The sequence below is a fragment of the Peromyscus californicus genome, unplaced genomic scaffold (assembly GCF_007827085.1).
Source record: "Peromyscus californicus insignis strain IS unplaced genomic scaffold, ASM782708v3 Scaffold_17__1_contigs__length_78620276, whole genome shotgun sequence".
Classification (NCBI taxonomy): domain Eukaryota; kingdom Metazoa; phylum Chordata; class Mammalia; order Rodentia; family Cricetidae; genus Peromyscus; species Peromyscus californicus.
Genome location: NW_026294469.1, coordinates 24,760,640 through 24,778,455, shown reverse-complemented (window position 1 = coordinate 24,778,455; position 17,816 = coordinate 24,760,640). Strand labels below are relative to the sequence as shown.

The window sequence follows — 17,816 nt, the reverse complement described above, 5'->3', positions numbered from 1 at the left end:
TATAATAGATCACCAAGCGTAAGGCCACTCAATATGACACGAAAAAAAAAAACAATTCAGATGTGAAAGAAGACAAAATGGTTATATTCCACATGTGACCTTTATAGTTCATTGTGTTAAGAGACTATAAACTGAGAGAACAGGAAGTGAAGCATGGGGACCAAACATCCAACGCAAAAGCAGACAAGCAAAGGATGGAAATTAGCTTCTTTGGGGGAAACACGTTTTAGATAAGAGGGGGATGTAGAGTAAATTCAGTGTCCTAAAAAAGTGAACAGTAAAACATTTCTTCAAATTATAACACCTGTTTGACAATCAATGACTCATTATAAGGCCAAAAGACATTTAAAAAATACAAGTATCTTTAGGAACTGGGTGTGGCGCTGCATGTGTACAGGTTCCTGCACTCCAGAGGACTTGTGGGGAGAGCTGCAAGCTCAGGCAAGCTTGACCACACAATGAAATCATGTCTTAATAAATACAGGAACAGAAAGACCTAAGCAGTTCAAGGAAATATATTTTCTTCTTAAAAAATAACTTTGCATTACTTGTGTGTATGTGCATGTGGTTTACTACAGCTACATGAAATAATTTTGGAAGATACAAGAAACTAAATAGAAAACCTATAAGTGGCTATAAAAGGGGGAGAAAGAAAGGACTTCTTTTTATATATTCTTTTTACTTTTCACATTTTCGAGCTTATAAATACAATGCCAATTTTAAAGGATTTTTTTTTTAAAATATTTTTTATCAGGGCCAATAAGACGGTTCAGTGAGTAAAGGTGCTTGCCACCAAGCACCTTTTGTGGCCCAAATTTGATGGAAGGGGAAAACTGAAAGCTGTAACACAATAAATAATGTCATTTAAGTTTTTTTTTTTAAATGTTTTACCAGTATAATGAAATGACATGGGGGGGGTGTGTGTTCCTTTAATCCCAGAAGCAAAGGCAGGTGTATCTCTCTGAGTTCCAGCCCAGCCAGGGATATATACAGAGACCTTGTCTCAGAGAGAAATGGAGGGAGGAGGAGAAGATAACAAGAAAAATCTCAGCTTAAAAACTGAAATCTTTATCAAAGTATGAAAATGCACCATTATTCTCAGTTTTGGGTATTATTACCAAAGCAACTAACCACTGAGTAAAGGCACAGATAACATCTGACAGCAAGCGTTCATATTTCAAAAGCAGAGAGTGATGATACCAGCCAGCTCACAAGCCTCACCTTCAGTCAGTCCACCTTAACTATAATACTTCCTCTTAAAAAATTTCTTCCAGACTTCATATTGCCTTTTCCACTGTCTCTTTTAGTAACACAGACCATGTTTAAAATCATATGTGGCTAATTACTCAATCACCTATCGAGTCCCTGAAACAGTATAGGGGGCTTTTTTTTTTTTTGGTTTTTCGAGACAGGGTTTCTCTGTGTAGCTTTGCGCCTTTCCTGGAACTCACTTGGTAGTCCAGGCTGGCCTCGAACTCACAGAGATCCGCCTGGCTCTGCCTCCCGAGTGCTGGGATTAAAGGCGTGCGCCACCACCGCCCGACGGCTTTTTTTTTTTTTTTGATCAGAAAAAAAGCTTGTTCATAATAGCTTTCCTACTAGCATTAGATTTTTTTTTAAATAAACTGAGACAAATACAAATATAACCTATAAAAATGAATAAGAAAAGAAATATATAGTATTCAAATAGCAAGTCCATTTCAAATTCAATTATCAAATAAATAAAAAAGGAGTAGGAATGAATAATGAAGGGATTTTTATACAGAGAAGCAAGCCTATTCAAAACTCAATTCAGAGACTGAACATTGATGATCAGTCTCGCTTCTTTATGACCGATAACTCAGAATTAACTATGGAGTATGCCAGACTCCAGCAAAATATACATTTTAACAGTAAGAACGTAAGATGAATCTGGGAACGAGGCCACCAACTTCACTCAAGATAACGGAGTGCAATAAAATAAGTTGTGCAACAGTCAGTAGGGACATACTTCCTAAAATTAATACAGTCTTCAGCCTTTATTCCCAGGGTCCACATAATGGCCACAGCTGGAAGCAGAGCAAAGGAGTGGATCAGGAGAATACGCTCTTTTACCAACAGAACGTTAAATGCAATTATTTTACATAACCTTTGGAAATCTTAAGTTTAAAATCACAAAGAGGAGTTGATGTTTGAACCATTCAGTTATAAAGCAAGTGATCAGTTTCAGTAACTGGAGCAATGTTATAAAGGAGTGGCCATGCCCTTGGTGCAGCTTTCCAGCCTCACAACATGTCATGTGCATGGGCACTGTCGTCATGCCCAGAGGCAGCAACAGAGACTCACGCAAGTTTAGGTAACTCAAGCATCAGAACAAAGTCTCTCCACAGACAATTCCTACAATAATATAATGCACATGTATTTATAAACATGTCATTCAAACATTTCTGAAAACAAAGCTTCAAAGCGAGAGTGAGTGTGTTTATCCCATAAACAAAACCAACCAATCTCACCAAGTGTGACAGTTTGAACATAATTGGCCCCCATAAACTCACAGGGAGTGGCACTGTTAGGCGTGGCTTTGTTGAAGTAGGTGTGGCCTTGCTGGAGGAACTTGTATCACTGTGAGGACAGGCTTTGAGGTCCACTAAGCTCAAGTGCCTAGTTCAGTTTACTACCTGCTGCCTGTGGGTCAAGATGTAGGACTCTCAGCTCCTTCTTCAGCACCATGTCTGCCTGCACGCCACCATGTCACCCCATGATGATAATGGACTAAACCTCTGAAAATGTAAGCCACCCCAATTAAATGTTTTCCTTTATAGAGCTGCCATGGTCATGGTGGCTCTTCACAGCAATAGAAACCCTAAGACACCATGGCAAAGTGAATTTTTTTTCATGTAATTTATTAGAATTTTCCTATTTTTACATTTATTTATTTAGTGCATGCCATAGTGCAGCATGCAGATGTCAAGAATTGGTTTTATCCTATTCTGTGGGTTCCAGAGACCTAATTCAGATCATCAGCTTGGTAGCAAGGCCTTCCCCTTGCTGAGCTATCTCCAGGCTGTGCTTTATCTAGAGACACAGGTAAGAGGAAGCACTCCTGACAGCTTCACAACCACCTAGAGACACACGGACCTGCACAGGTTCTGCCATCTTCAGCTCTACCTTTGGATCCTTGGTCCTACAAGAGGAAATGCCAGTGGTGTGCAGCCCTAAGCAGCAGCACCCCAGAACTGAAGCCACGGGCTCCTTCTATCGCTCATTGGGACTTATTTGGGGCCAACAAGGATACATGCTATCATGCTATTTCTCGCAGGATGTTGATGTCCATCCTCAAAATTAAGCTCCATAAGAACTTGCCCACACCAGTCTCAACCAAAACAGATCTTACTTCCCACCAGAGCACTAAAAATACCATCAAGCTTCTTTTTAAGAGAGAGAGAGAGAGAGAACTCACTCCCATAAAGCAATAATGAAGAGGGATTACATTTGACTTTTTCTTTTGTTGTTGTTGTTGTTGTTGTTTGTTTGTTTTGTTTTGTTTTTTTTCCGAGACAGGGTTTCTCTGTGCAATTTTGGTGCCTGTCCTGGAATTCACTCTGTAGCCCAGGCTGGCCTCAAACTCACAGAGATCCGCCTGGCTCTCCCTCCCAAGTGCTGGGATTAAAAGGGTGCGCCACCACAGCCCGGCCCTGGAATAATTTTCTTAAATCTCCTTTAATATGAATTTATAAATTTTGGTATGGTTTTAAACATCCACAGATTTTTCAAAGCATGGAGCAGGTTAATACTGATGAAGAAATCCTAGCAATATTTACTTATGGTTAACATGACCTGCTACCAGCAGCTATTCTTTTTATATTTATATACGGTTTGTCTAATTTACACACATATTTACATTATGTACACAGAATATCTTATAAGACAGAACTAACTCATGTGACAAAGGCTTGGGAAGGAAGCTGCCAATACTAACCACTACTCCATTAAAGAAGGGGCTCCCTCTTTGGATTTAGCACAGCTGACAGGATGGCCGCTTAGGTCTGCTGGACAACACCAAACCTAACTGGATAGCCCTAGACTACGGAGTCCCATGGGTATATCATAAAGACCAGACGAGGCCTGCAGAGCTAGCTGAAAGAGATGGACAAAGGACCACTGATGAGACAAAAGAGACTAAACCCACAACCTCAGGTATACATTTTTTCCAAGTCCTTCAGGTTCTAGGGAGCACCACTGATTCAATCCAAATATCTCAACTCACTCTCTGCCCCATCTCAAACCCAGGTATGTAGGTAACATAATAAAGGTAAGCCCTTTTCACAGCTCTCAGAATTTTTTACACAGTCAAATTCTAGGTGAATATATACACAATTTTCTATTTAGAACCTAACATTTAAAAGTATGGCAACTGGGTCTAATTGATAGCTCAACAGGTAAAAGCAGGTGGTATACAATCCTAGAAACTTGAATTCAATTCCTGGAACCTACAAAAAGAAAACCAATGCTACAGAGTTGACCTCTAACCTCTACATGCATGCAGACATAGGCACACATATGCCCATACACAAAATCATAATTTTTAATAAAATACTCTAAAGGCAAACAATTTGCATTTTACAAATCCACCACTCTTTCACAAAGGAGACAAAATTTAAATGAAAATCAGTCAGCCAGACTTCTGATTTCTCCGTTCACGAACTATTTTTTCGTATTTATTTACTTTTTAGTGTATAGATCTGTGTAGGGCATGCTCATGCCAGAGTGTGGGTGTGAAGGTCAGAAGACAACTTGTGGGAGTTTGTTCTCTCCTGGTTCTGGAGACAAAACCAGGTCTTTAGGCTTAGCAGCAGGCACCTTTACCTGCTGAGCCATCTTGAACTATTTTTGCCCTGATAGGAACAATTTTTGATTCAGCAACTTTTAAAAGTACTCAACATTTGCATAATTTGTATAGCTACCAAAAACTGTAGGCTATTATTGTATTCAAAACAAAGGTAGACCAATTTTGAACACAATGCAGGCTTTAAACACTACCCATATAATTTTGTCTGTAACAGATTTGGGTAATATTCAGAATAGAAAAAAAATTCTCTCCTTCATACAGGATAGACAAACTGCATGAATTCCTATAGAAAATGTCACACTAGACGGGACTCAAACTCACAGAGCTCTGCCTGCCTCTGCCTCCTGAGTGCTGGGACTAAATAAAGGCATGGCCATCACTTTCAGCTTTGATGGTACTTTTTTTCATATAATATTTGAACATGGTTTTCATACATATAAACAAACCATTTCTTCAGATCTACCAACAACTAAATAAAAACACATTGAAATCCATAAATAAGTTTAAAATGTTGCCTATCCAAAAAGATCTACACAATACCTACCTTTGGTGGGAGAGGGGGCAGACACAAGAGTCTCATTTATGTAGCCCTGGCTGTCCTGGAGCAGAATGTGTAAACCAGGCTGGCATCAAACTCACAGAGATCTGCCTGCCTCAGCCTCTCAAGTGATCAGATTAACCATGCCTGGTCCAAATATCTACTTTTAGATTTTTTATTAATATTCCTATGCATGCATGCATGAGTGTGTGTGTGCGTGAGTGTAAGTGTGTGAATGTATGCATGGGATGGAGATGTGGGTACCTGTATGTGTGTATTTGGGAGCAAGAGAAGGGAGTCAGATAATTACTTTCTTCCTTCGTTCTCCACCTTACTTTTTTTGAGGCAGGGTCTCTCACTGAATCTAAAGTTCACCATTTCAATTAAACTGGCTGGCCAGCAAGTTCCCAGGATCCACTTGTCTCCACATTCTAATGCTGAGATTGCAGGCACAACACAGTCATGCTTAACTTTTACACAGATTCTAAGACTCCAGTCCGGTCCTCTTGGCTTGCTTCTTATCCACAAAGCTCTCTTATTCATCCACAAAGCCCCACAACCACCTTTATTCTGTTTTGTGTGCCTTTCTTGCATTTAGAAAAGTAAAAACAGGCTCCAAGTCCAATTGTAGTGATCTAAACAGGACCTTAAAGAATGTTAGACATTCTTGGACGGGCGGTGGTGGCACACGCCTTTAATCCCAGCACTGGGAGGCAGAGCCTGGCCTCTGTGAGTTCGAGGCCAGCCTGGTCTACAAAGCGAGATCTAGGAAGGCACCAAAACTACACACAGAAACCCTGTCTCAAAAAACCAAAAAAAAAAACCCAAAAAAAAAGGAATGTTAGACATTCTCTTCCTCACCCACATTAAAATACACACACACACACACACACACACACACACACTAAAACTGTGGATTCACCGGATTCTTGGCTGCCCAAAAAAGTTGACTAGCTTAGTATTTGACATTTCCTTTTGGCAGTCATTAGTCCTTAATGTGTCACTGTCTAGAGGATAAATGAAATTGTTTCCTTCATTTCTACTTCTGCAGTTCATTTTCTTGGACCTCAGAAAAATGCATTAAAGACTAAATCTCCCCAGAAGAAAGCTGGCAATCTACAATTTTGTAATATAGTAACAATGACGATCAAAACACCTCTCTCTCTACAATCTTTTTTTCATTAGACTGTGTCAGTCTTACCTTCTGTAGAGAGGCAAATTAAAGAAAGGGGAAAAGAAAACAACCCCACAGAGATTTTCTAAAGTCTCTCGATGTTGTTGGTGAGCTACTCACTGGCATGAGAAAAGGGACTGCTAGCCAGTTTTGCTTGTAAAATAGTTTTAATTCCCAACAATCCAAATAGCTGCTGTTACTTGCTAACTAAATCATGAGATCTCCTGATTCTATCTCCTCTTCACTACTTCACTACTACTCTCCTCTTCACTCTCCTCCCAGTACCAACCCTCTGACTCTGTGGGTATCTTTCTTAATGTCAACAGTTGAGTACTTGCTCCAGTGCTTAGAATGGCAATGTGCTTTACTGCCTCTGTTGTACTAATATTATCTGTTTTAAGCCAGAGTTCTTCACTCTTATTTTGTACCCCAAAATGAGCTCCAAAATGGGGAAATGAAATCAAATATGAGTACAGTTGTAGATGGGATACTTGCTATCAAATAAGGCTCCCTCTAAGAGTGTTACTTTTTAATAATAACCAAAGCAAAGACTCTAAAATCACGTTGAAAAGAAAAGCAATGGGTCTGGGATGTAGTTCAGGGGCAATGTGCTTGCCTAGCATGAGTGGAGATTTTCGGTTCAATCCCCAACACCTCCATAATATTCCCCACCCCTAAATGCTTAAAGCACCTAAAATTGTGAGAACTTCTCAATAAAAAAAATTCATAAGGCACAAGCTACCCAAAATAACTTTTACCCCATCACTATCATTTATTAAATTTCATTTAAAATCTAGTAAACCATAATGAAAATGAAGACCACAAATTATTACAGTCAAATAAATCCACGCCTCTTGGCACAGACAGTAGATCTTTAAAAACATGACTAAGGCTGGATGTGACAATGCAGCATGGCAGCACATGGCCTGTGGTCTGCGCACTTGGGAGGTAGAGAAAGAAGATGAGGAGGCATGCTGTCAGCCTTGGCTACAGGGAAGGGGGGGAGAGACATAACGACACTTGCTATCTTTCTCATTCACACTGCTGCTCCCCACGGCCTCTCGTCACCTCACTGTGCTCATCTCTTCCCCTTTGGTGTCCACTGCTCCCTGAAACATCATCCTGCTATGTGCACACAGATCCCAGGAGAATTAGCTGAAACATCACCCTACTATGTGCACACAGATCCCAGGAGAATTAGCTGAAACATCACAGGTACTAGCAAGTCCACCAAGTGAGGAGTAAAATAAAAACTGCTGGTGGTTGCAGGAAGAAAATGATGGCAAGAACAGCATCCTCAAACATCTAATACAATGACAGCCCACCACAATAATGATGAGCAACATCATTTTCTTAACTTTCCATAATGGGATTTCCCAAACATATCCTAGTCAGGTTTTCTGTGATAAAACAGCATGACCAAAAGCACCCTGGGGAAGAAAGAGTTTATTTCAGCTTACATGTCCAATTTTTCACCAACAATATGGCATTTTTCCTCCGCACTTCCCACTCCAGTATAGCCTGGTACTTGCTATATAGACCAAGTTGGCCTCAAACTAAGAGAGCCACCTGCCTCTGCCTCTCAAGTTCTGAGATTAAACGTGACTCAATGCAGGGAAAAGTAACTCCAACCATGAATTCAGAGTTAACTTTAAAGAGTAATTAGCAAAGAAGCCATCGCATGTGATGACACACTGCATTCTACTTCACAGACTAACAGGAACTGCAATAATCACAAAACTAGAAGTTAGAATATGTAAAACTATAAAACCACACAGCAGGCTGATTGTTCCAACACATCTGAAAATAAAATTTGCAAGACAACTTACTGGTCAGATGTTACTTTAGCGTGAAGCAAACTTAAAGAAAACATCTTCCTTGTGAGCTTCCAGGTCATCCCATTCTGAAAAGGCCTTACAGCCATTTTTTGAGAATGACCAAAGAAACAGTCATTCTTTGGTTCAATATGCCAAGTGTTCCACTTTCAAATAAACAAGCTATCTAGTGATTAGCAGGTAGTACTAATTAGCAACTATCACAGGTGACTATAGACATCCCACCTCAAGAAAATGAGGACATGCACTCAAGAGTAGAAAAATATTATACTCTGCAAACATTTGTTCTTCTAATTTTGTATTATGACAAAGATGTGTCAACCAAGAAGGCAATTTTGAATAGAAGGCCTGAAGTCAGGGTTGGAAACATCCTGAAAAACAAGGCTGTCTGTCTGTCCTGGGGAAGGACAATTTAGAAGCAGTGTTCACAGGGGAACTGAAACTGCCTGTCATAAAGCATCGAGACATGCAATTCTAAACAACTGCATTTTGGGGACTGGGGGAGGGACACGCCACCCTAAATCAGAAAGAACACACACACACACACACACACACACACACACACACACCATGGCTGGCTTGAGCACTGACAAGAACTATTGATCCCAGCCTAATCATCCTTTAAGAGTACTCGGAAAGTAAAAGCAGGAGGATCAGAAGTTCAAGGTTCAAGGCCATCATTTCCTACATCAAGCTCTGCTTAACAAAATAAAATAAACCATAATCTTATTGAGTACTACTATCTTAAGCCCTCTAAAACACCTCACTATTCAAAAGCAAGATTTTTAGATGAATGAACAAAAGAAATTAGTATAGAAAGTTATCAGTCACGTATGCATATTATCTGTACGATGCGTATTTGTGTGCTGTGACTAGGATTCACTGTGGAGCCCAGGCTGGTCTGAACTTACTAGGTCGCCCAAGTGAGCCTCAAACTTGTGAGCTTCCTGTTTCTCTCTTCAGGGTTATAGAATAGTAAGTGTGAAACACAATAGCCAGCAAGCTTTTAGTTTCAGATACTTGTCATATAAAGGCATTATGGATAAAATAAATAGGTAGCCTCCCCAAACCACAAATTTGTTAAATTCAAACAATCACATGACTTTAAAGAAATTATTAGAAATATATGACAGCTTTGCCAAAAGCTAAAGCTACCTTGGACCCAAATGAATGAGAAAGAACATGAGCCAGACCCAAAGGATACATCTATAATACAATTCCCACACCTAAGGCTAGAGATTCATCGCAGAACAGGGGTTAGAAAGATTGTAAGAGCCAGAGGAATAGGAAGTTTGCTGTGGAATTGTGTCTCCTAGGAATGTCAGAAGCAAGCTACACCATAAAGTCTCACCAACATGACTGCCTAAACATGAGCTGAACAAAACCATGCTAAACTAGATGGGGAAAGCCCACAAGGCTTCACCCACACAAAGAACTACAGGCAACTAAGGAACTCTGAGACCTGGAGAAAACCACCTAGGAAAGAGACACCAGTTGGTTATCCCATACTAAATGGTCAGCCCTGAAAACATACATACAAGTAACATTATACAGACTGAGCGAGTTGTACTTATGTATTTAGTTAGGAACACACACACACACAAACACACACACACACACACACACACACACACACACACACACACACACACACGGGGTAGGAGTGGGGGGCAGACCGAGAGTGATTCCAGGAAAAAATTTGCAAAACGGAGAAGGGATTAACACCCAAACTAAGTGCATCCCCTTACTATAAGGCAAAGTGAATATTAACTGCATTACAGTCATGCATTCCATACCAAACTAGTAGCAAACCAAATGAAAATGTTCTGCCTGATATATTAGCATAATGAAGTCTCCTCGGTATATGTCCAGTTCAATTCAAAAAAACGGTCAGTTACTGTGTTCTTCTTTTGAGATCTTACAATTACCACATTTTAAAACAAAAACAAAGCTAAAGTCTATAGAGTTTGGAGCTCGGTAGTTTAGAGGACTTGTAGCTATCACAGAGGACCTGGGATCAATTCCTAGCACTCACACGGTGGCTAACAGCAGCCATTAACTCCAGTTCCACGAGATCAGATGCCCTCTTCCTGACTGCCACCGGTACCAGGGACATAGGGGGTACAAAGAAATACATGCAGACTCAACACTCAGACATATAAAATAAAACAAAAATATTTAAAAACAAAGATAAAATGTACCCTTAAGGGGCTGAACAGACAGCTTAAGTAGTCAAGAGCACTTGTTCTTACAGAAGTTCAATTCCCAGCACCTACATGGTGGATCACAACCATTCTTAACTCTAGTTCAGGGGGATCCCTAAGTCTTCATCTGACCTGAGGGCACAAGGCACACACATGGTACAGATATACATGAAAACAAAACATTCGTACAATAAAGTAAATAAATCTTGAGGGTTTTTGCTTGTTTGTTTTAATGTATCCTTAAGAAACATCGTCTTAACTGGGCACAGTGGTAGCTCACATCTGTAATTCCGGTACTCTAGGAGGCCAAGGCAGGAAGAATGCCTAAATTTTAAGGCCAGCTTGGGCAACATATGGTAAAACTAACTAAAACAAAGAGAAGGAAGAAGAAGAGAGAAAGACAGACCGACCGACAGGTAGGCAGGCAGGCAAGCAGACACAGATACAAATAAACATGTCTTTACCATCTTTGACCTAACACAGACCTGCAACCTAAAACTAAAGTTCTAAGCTTAAGGAAATACAAGGTATAATGGCTATTATACATGGACTACTGTACCATTCTGGACAATCACCCACCTTAGCTGGTTGGTTATTCAATTAGAATTATCCAACAGAAATAATATGCAAATCAGAAACATACACTACATATACCTTTAAATTTTCTAATGCTCATTTTTAATAAAGCACAAAATAAAACAAGATTTTACTTATTTTGATACTAATCAATGAACTATTTTAAATTCTTTTTGCATACTAAGTCTTTGAAATCTAGTATTCAGTTTATACAGACATTATAGCTCTCTCTCTATAGATAGATAGATAGATAGATAGATAGATAGATAGATAGATAGATAGATAGATTGATAGACAGATAGACAGATAGACAGATAGAGATAGATCATCTGTCAAATTTCAAGTATTCTGGCTATACAAATGGCTAACACAAGACAAAGCACAGAGCCAGAGCTATGTATGTCCACAGAATAAAGCTTATTCTCACCAATTTTACAAGCCCTCACTCCAGTTATATATGACCACACACTGTTGAGTAAGACTGCTGAAGATAAAATCAAATGGATTTCATTTCAAACACTGAGTGTCCTTTATGCCCTAAACATTGTGTTAAACTAACCTGACAGCAAACTGTAAATCCTACTTAAGCAAGTATTCTGTGCTTATATACAGAACTAAGTATTAAGGTTTAAAAATTTTTTTTTCCTTTGAGACAGGGTTTTATTACTATATAGCCTAGACTGGCCTCAAACTCAGTCAGTCCTCCTGCAGATCAGTCTCCTGAGCGCTGAGACTGATGAAAGCATGCACGGCCACACCAGGCTTAATTGTTTCAATGCACTTATTTTGAAATCTCAAAGATTATGACACTCATCCAAAGCTGGTTTTTTTCTCTAGATCCTCCATACCCAGTGCAACTTTAGGCTGATAGATGAGAAGCAAAGTAAGCTGACCCACATTCAGCAGGTTTGACTTTAATGGAACTGAGCAGGCATTTGTAAAACCACAAGGATCTACTCTAAACCCTTCCACTGTCGTGCATCTGTGGCATTTCCATGTTAAGAGAGTCAGCTGTATTACTTTTACATCAGCATCTATCATTTGCAGCCTATACAGTGAGTGAACTATAAAGACAAGACTACTTAACTTTTCATCCCTTCAAACTACGATGCAAACAGGCTGCTGGCCTCCTTGCCCTTAGAGCCTTTAAAGCAGAATTTGGTATTCACCTAATTTAAGTTTGACCTCATTCTGACCTAAGACATTACTTTTACTAATTACCTACTTCAGAGTCCTTGGGTTTAATTTTTTCGCCAAAAAAAATGTTACCTGTATAACAAGACATTCAAGAAGACACACATACACACACACAGTCTATAAGAGTAAGATTGGGGTTTTTTTTCTTTTTCCACACATGCAAATTCTTAGCACTATGAATATCCATTCATTTTACTCATTCTCCCAAGTCAGCATGAATTCATTAAGCATCCTTTCAGTGAGTACTTCTTCTAGCATTATACAGACCATAAGAGTTTTTTTTTAATAGTTCAGAAGGCTTCCAAAAGTTTCAGAAATGACATTAATAAAGGAAACACAATTAAGTAACAATTCAAGGCAGTATATATATACAAGTAGGTGCAAAACTGCAAGCATTGAGGAGATAGTAAGTAACGGTACAGTTTAAAATTGTCTTCAGCTAGAGATGGAGGGAAACATGGAAATTCCATCAACACAATCAACAACGTCCTACTGAAGACACAGGCTCGGCTTTGTCTGACCCAGCAAGCCAAAGAGAGAAATGGAGAAATTCAAGCCAGTTTAAAATAAAGAAATGGGGGTAGGGGGTGATGGACAACTCCTGCATCCTCTGCAAGAGCATAAGTACTTTTAACTGTATAATGCATGAATGGCACAACTCTCAACCTCCTTGCAATTCCTATGACATTTTCTTAGGAGAGTGCTGGTGTTAATTAAGCACTTAGCATTTTTTTTCTTTTACTGTTTTTATTTATATGGATGTCTGCCTGCATGCTTGTCATGTGTATGCCAGAGACCCTAGAGGCCAGACAAGGGCCTCAGATCATCTGAAACTGGAGTTACTGATGGTTATCAGCCATATCTGGGTGCTGGGAATCAAACCTGGGTCCTCAACAAGAGCAGCCCACACCCTTGACCAATGAGTCATTTCTCCAGGCCCCAATTCCTATAAAATGTTTACTGTGCCATTAATGACATTCTTACTATCTCCTTGTAGAGAACCAGTCTGTTTCAAAATGAATCAAGAGTCTCATACCTCCTCTTACATGATGTTCAAGACATTGCTCTGTATATAACATATGTTAATATAAAACTGGCCAGTTAAATTATGATTGTTCTTAGGGGTTTGAAATATTTCCAGGTGTTTCATAAGCAAAGCCTATGGACAGTTGCTCATAATTCTTTGGGCCACTTCTCCATTCTTCAATGTGCTCCACTGCCTTTCTCTTTTCTCTTCACCACATTAATTCCTTATCTACACTTATTCCTTATTTTAAAAAAGATTTCATTTGATTTTATTGAGGCAAGGTCTCACTATGTAGCTCTGGCTGGCTTGGAACTTATGGAGATCCACCTACCTCTTCCTCCCAAGTGCCAGGATTAAAGGCATGTGCCATCACCTCACCCTCACCTTTTATTTTATTTTTAATTATGTGTACATTTGTGTATCTGTATGTGGATTTGTGGATTTGAGTGCAATGCCTTCAAAGACTATAAGAAGGCATCAGATTGGACTTACAGTTGGCTGTGAGCTGCCCACAAGTACTGGAAACTGAACTTGGGTCCTCTGGAAGAGTAGGAAACACTCTTAACCACTCTTAACCGTTGTAGATTATTATTTTAAGGTGTTACTTTTGTTTATGTTGCATTTGTTTAACTCTGTGAAGCTGTGTTACTGTGCCTGTCTAAAACACCTGATGGTCTAATAAAGATCTGAAGAGCCAATACCGAGGCAGAAAAAAGGATAGGCGGGGCTGGCAGGCAGAGAGAATATATAGAAGGAAAAATCCAGGAGGAAAGATGCAGCAGCCAGAGAAAAAAGAGGACATCTGGGGCCAACCACCCAGCTACACAGTAAGCCACGGAGTAAGAAACAAAGAAATGTATACTGGAATAGAAAAGGAAAAGCCCAGAGGCAAAAGATAGAATAATTTTAAGTTAAGAAAAGCTGGCTAGAAATAAGCCAAGCTAAAGCCAGGCATTTATAAGTAAGAATAGGCCTCCATGTGTGATTTATTTTAGAGCTGAGTGGTGAGCACCCCCCAACACACACACCCACAAAAGAGCAAAAACAAACAACACTTAACTGGGCCTTCTTTTCAACGCTAATTCCATTAATTTTGAGACAGGGTCTCACTATGTATTACTGGCTAGCCTGGAACTCAGAGATTCAACTGCCTGTAGAGTGTGTAGGCCATCACTCCTGGCTTTTCTATTAACTCTTGACAAGACTGAGCCTTTCCATGTTACATGAACTGATGAGGAAAAGAAATAGCCAAACATCATTTCCCAATCTGAATCTCAAGAAAAGTTCTTTCATGACCCCCACTACAATACTTAAATTTTAGCCTAAACATCAAGTATTATCCTAGTGCCCACCTAAGAGTGCTTCATTGTAATCTGAGTGTATATTCAGTAAAATGTTCATACATTTTCCTATATCCACAGCATAAGGAGAAAGTAACACTACTTACACGACAACCAAGGGAGAAATCAGATTACTCATGACCAGAGTGACTGGGGAGAGTCTGAGCAATCCCGTAATTCAAGGGCTGTTTGGAGACTATTTAGAAAGCTCTATATTACCGTACTTCTATTGGAGTATATTCAAAGTGGTTTCCTAATCACAAATGCACTAGACACTTCTACATGACCTTCAGCACTACACAAAACAACAGACGATCCACATGCATGCTCTGGTTCATGATTCCTACATTATCAGATATTCTTCAACCTATATACGTTTTCACATTTCTATGCTCAAGCACAGACCAGCATGTTTTTAACGCATCCCATATTTCCACTGTGACTACCAACCACTATCTAACTCAACTTCTAATCTCCTTTTTCTTAGTCAGACCACCTACAATCAAAGCATGGCAACAACTTAAAATATGACGCTTCACCAACTTCACAACATGGTTAAATTAGGTACAACAGAAAAGCACTCATCTTCACACGAGGAACAGCATCATGGCTCACCGTTACCCCTTCATTTATAAAGGCATGTAAGTGAACAAAGCAAAATGTGTAGCAAAGAACATATGAGAAAAGACCATTGACCAATAGCTTTACTTGTAAAAGTGTTCATTAAATAAGTAAAACAAAAATAAAACCACTAGGAATAACTAATTTGTTTCATCACTTCTCCCTTTAAAACACTTTACTTTGAAAAATATTAAAATGTATTAATAGTTAATGAAACAGTTCTCTATTGTACACAGTAACAACATCTTCACTATATCAAGTGCTCAAGGATGAGGTCATTCATTCTCAGCACACCACAGCCAAAGACTCAGATCCACTGTTATTTATACAAAGCAAAGTAGTGTCAGCATGGGGCAGTCTGTTTAGCAGGAGCACAGGCGATCCTTTAAGATACTTTTATTTATTTATTCCTCCCTTAGAACAGCAAAATACTGGGTATTCAGTCTAAATAACAGTAATCTTAAGCTGGAACTAAATAATTGGAGTGGCAGAAGTATAAGGGAAGGAGAAGGAAAGGCATATAAAGATAGAAAATCAACAGTTACGGTATTTCTACAGTTGAAAAAGTCAAACATCAAATTTTATAACATTGCTTTCTTTCTGATGTACAGGTGCATAGATGTGCACATGTGTGTGGAAGCCTCTGGTGTCTTCCTCAGTTGCTTTCCAGGTTATCTTTTTTTAGACAGGTTTCTTCCTGAGCTGGGAGCTCACAGATTTGGCTAGACTGGCTGGCTAATAAGACCCAGATATCCACCTGCCTCTACCTCCCAGATCTGGGATTATAGGCAAGAACCACCATACCTAGTTTTTTACATAGGTACTAAGGACCTGAATTCAAGTCATCACCCTTGTATAGCAAGACTTTAAAGACTGAGCCATTTCTCCAGCCACGTGTAGATAAAAACATCATTCTAGGTGAATGAATGAATGAATAAATGAATGAATGAACGAACGAATGTTTTTTGAGAAGCCACCAACAGTCATAAAACATTCCTCAGACATCTTAGTTCAAAGAGAAGTTCTGACACTCACGTTGCCCATGTACTCTGAGAGCAGGTCCTGTAGAGCCTGGCGGACAGCGTTACACTCTGCCACAATGCGCTCACGCCGGTCATCACGCGTGCAGGATGAGTCAGCCATCAGGGCAGCTCCACTAATAATGCTTTCCAGACGCTCCTCCAGTGAAGGCCTAAAGCGCTCCTCGCTGAAGCTCAAGGGATCCACAATGATTTGTTTCTACAGAGAAAGTGTTACTGATATTAATACTCACTTCTATTCCCTCAGTTATTCAAAAGGCAAGGGAAGTATTGATCAGGAATATCAAGATGTAATCCCAACACCTAAAACTCGTTCTTCATAACAAAGGCCACCCCATGTACGTTGCCAACCCATTCAGCAATCACTTCTCAAAGAGGGCACTATTAACCAAACAGGGCCTGAATAAAGTATGATATCACAAATGCAAACGCAATGTATCATGTTCATACTAGTTTCCTTAAACATCTAAAGGTCAGCCTGCATAGTATTGGTTATTAAAATTATCAAATGATGATTAAAAGGAAAATAAGAACTCTCTTTATGTGCAGTCTGTAACTGCTATAAGACAGAACTGCTTGAGCATAAAAAATTTTAAACAATTAAAATACTGACTTTTGCTCCTGAAGAAATGCATTTATAATGAACTTATGATCAATTATTCACACGCCCATTAAATACAACTGACCTTCACATCAATAAATGTCTACACAAATATTTTGGTTTTAATTTTTTCTTTTGTTCATAGAGTATGTCCTTAATAATTTCAACTTAAATGCCAATTTTTTTTCCTGCCAAAAGCTTGGTATTTTTCAGAGAGTAAACATTTCTCTCTTTCCTTCCAAAGAACCTTCAGTTTTGAAAGTGATCATGCAACACTTCCAGTTAATTATTAGACTGTTTTTCTTGCTGGATTTGGTTATCAGAGGACTTCTCTGATCAAGGTTGCAGACAGGGCTGGAGAAGTAGCTCAGCAGTGGAGCACTGGCCGAAGCATGTGCAAGGCCCTGCATTGAACCTCCAATACTGTCAAGTCCTGGGGAGGAAACGACACAACACCTTCTGGACCACAACAGTGAAGAAATGGTCACAGACTGTGACACTGTCACAGAACTATAATGTAGAGATTATTTAGTACAGCCCCCTCATCTTACAAATGAAGAAATTGTCACCCTAAAAAAAAAAAATGGGGTTTTCTAATCTACTATTCAATTTAGTGCAAACATGGTCCTTAGTACCTTGAAAAGACAAATAACTAATGTTACCAAATCTGAAGCAGAAGAAAACAATGGTAGGAGTATGTTACAAGATGTAGCCTAACAACTGTAAAGGTCATTTCATGTTTAATTCTGTGAGAGAAGAACCAGACGCTAAATTCAGTGGGAATTTGCCTAGCGTGAATGGATGAGACCTTGAGTTTAATTTTCTGCAATACAAA

General features: G+C 39.3%; 1 protein-coding gene across 1 annotated transcript in view; it reads right to left on the bottom strand.

Moving 5' to 3' along the window:
• Positions 1 to 17,816, bottom strand: part of Ctnna1 (catenin alpha 1) — a 139,117-nt gene that overhangs the window by 64,411 nt on the left and 56,890 nt on the right. The window contains exon 7 of the mRNA XM_052741872.1: positions 16,376 to 16,579. Within this exon, the coding sequence (XP_052597832.1) occupies positions 16,376 to 16,579 (204 nt within the window). The remainder of the gene's footprint in view (positions 1 to 16,375; positions 16,580 to 17,816) is intronic.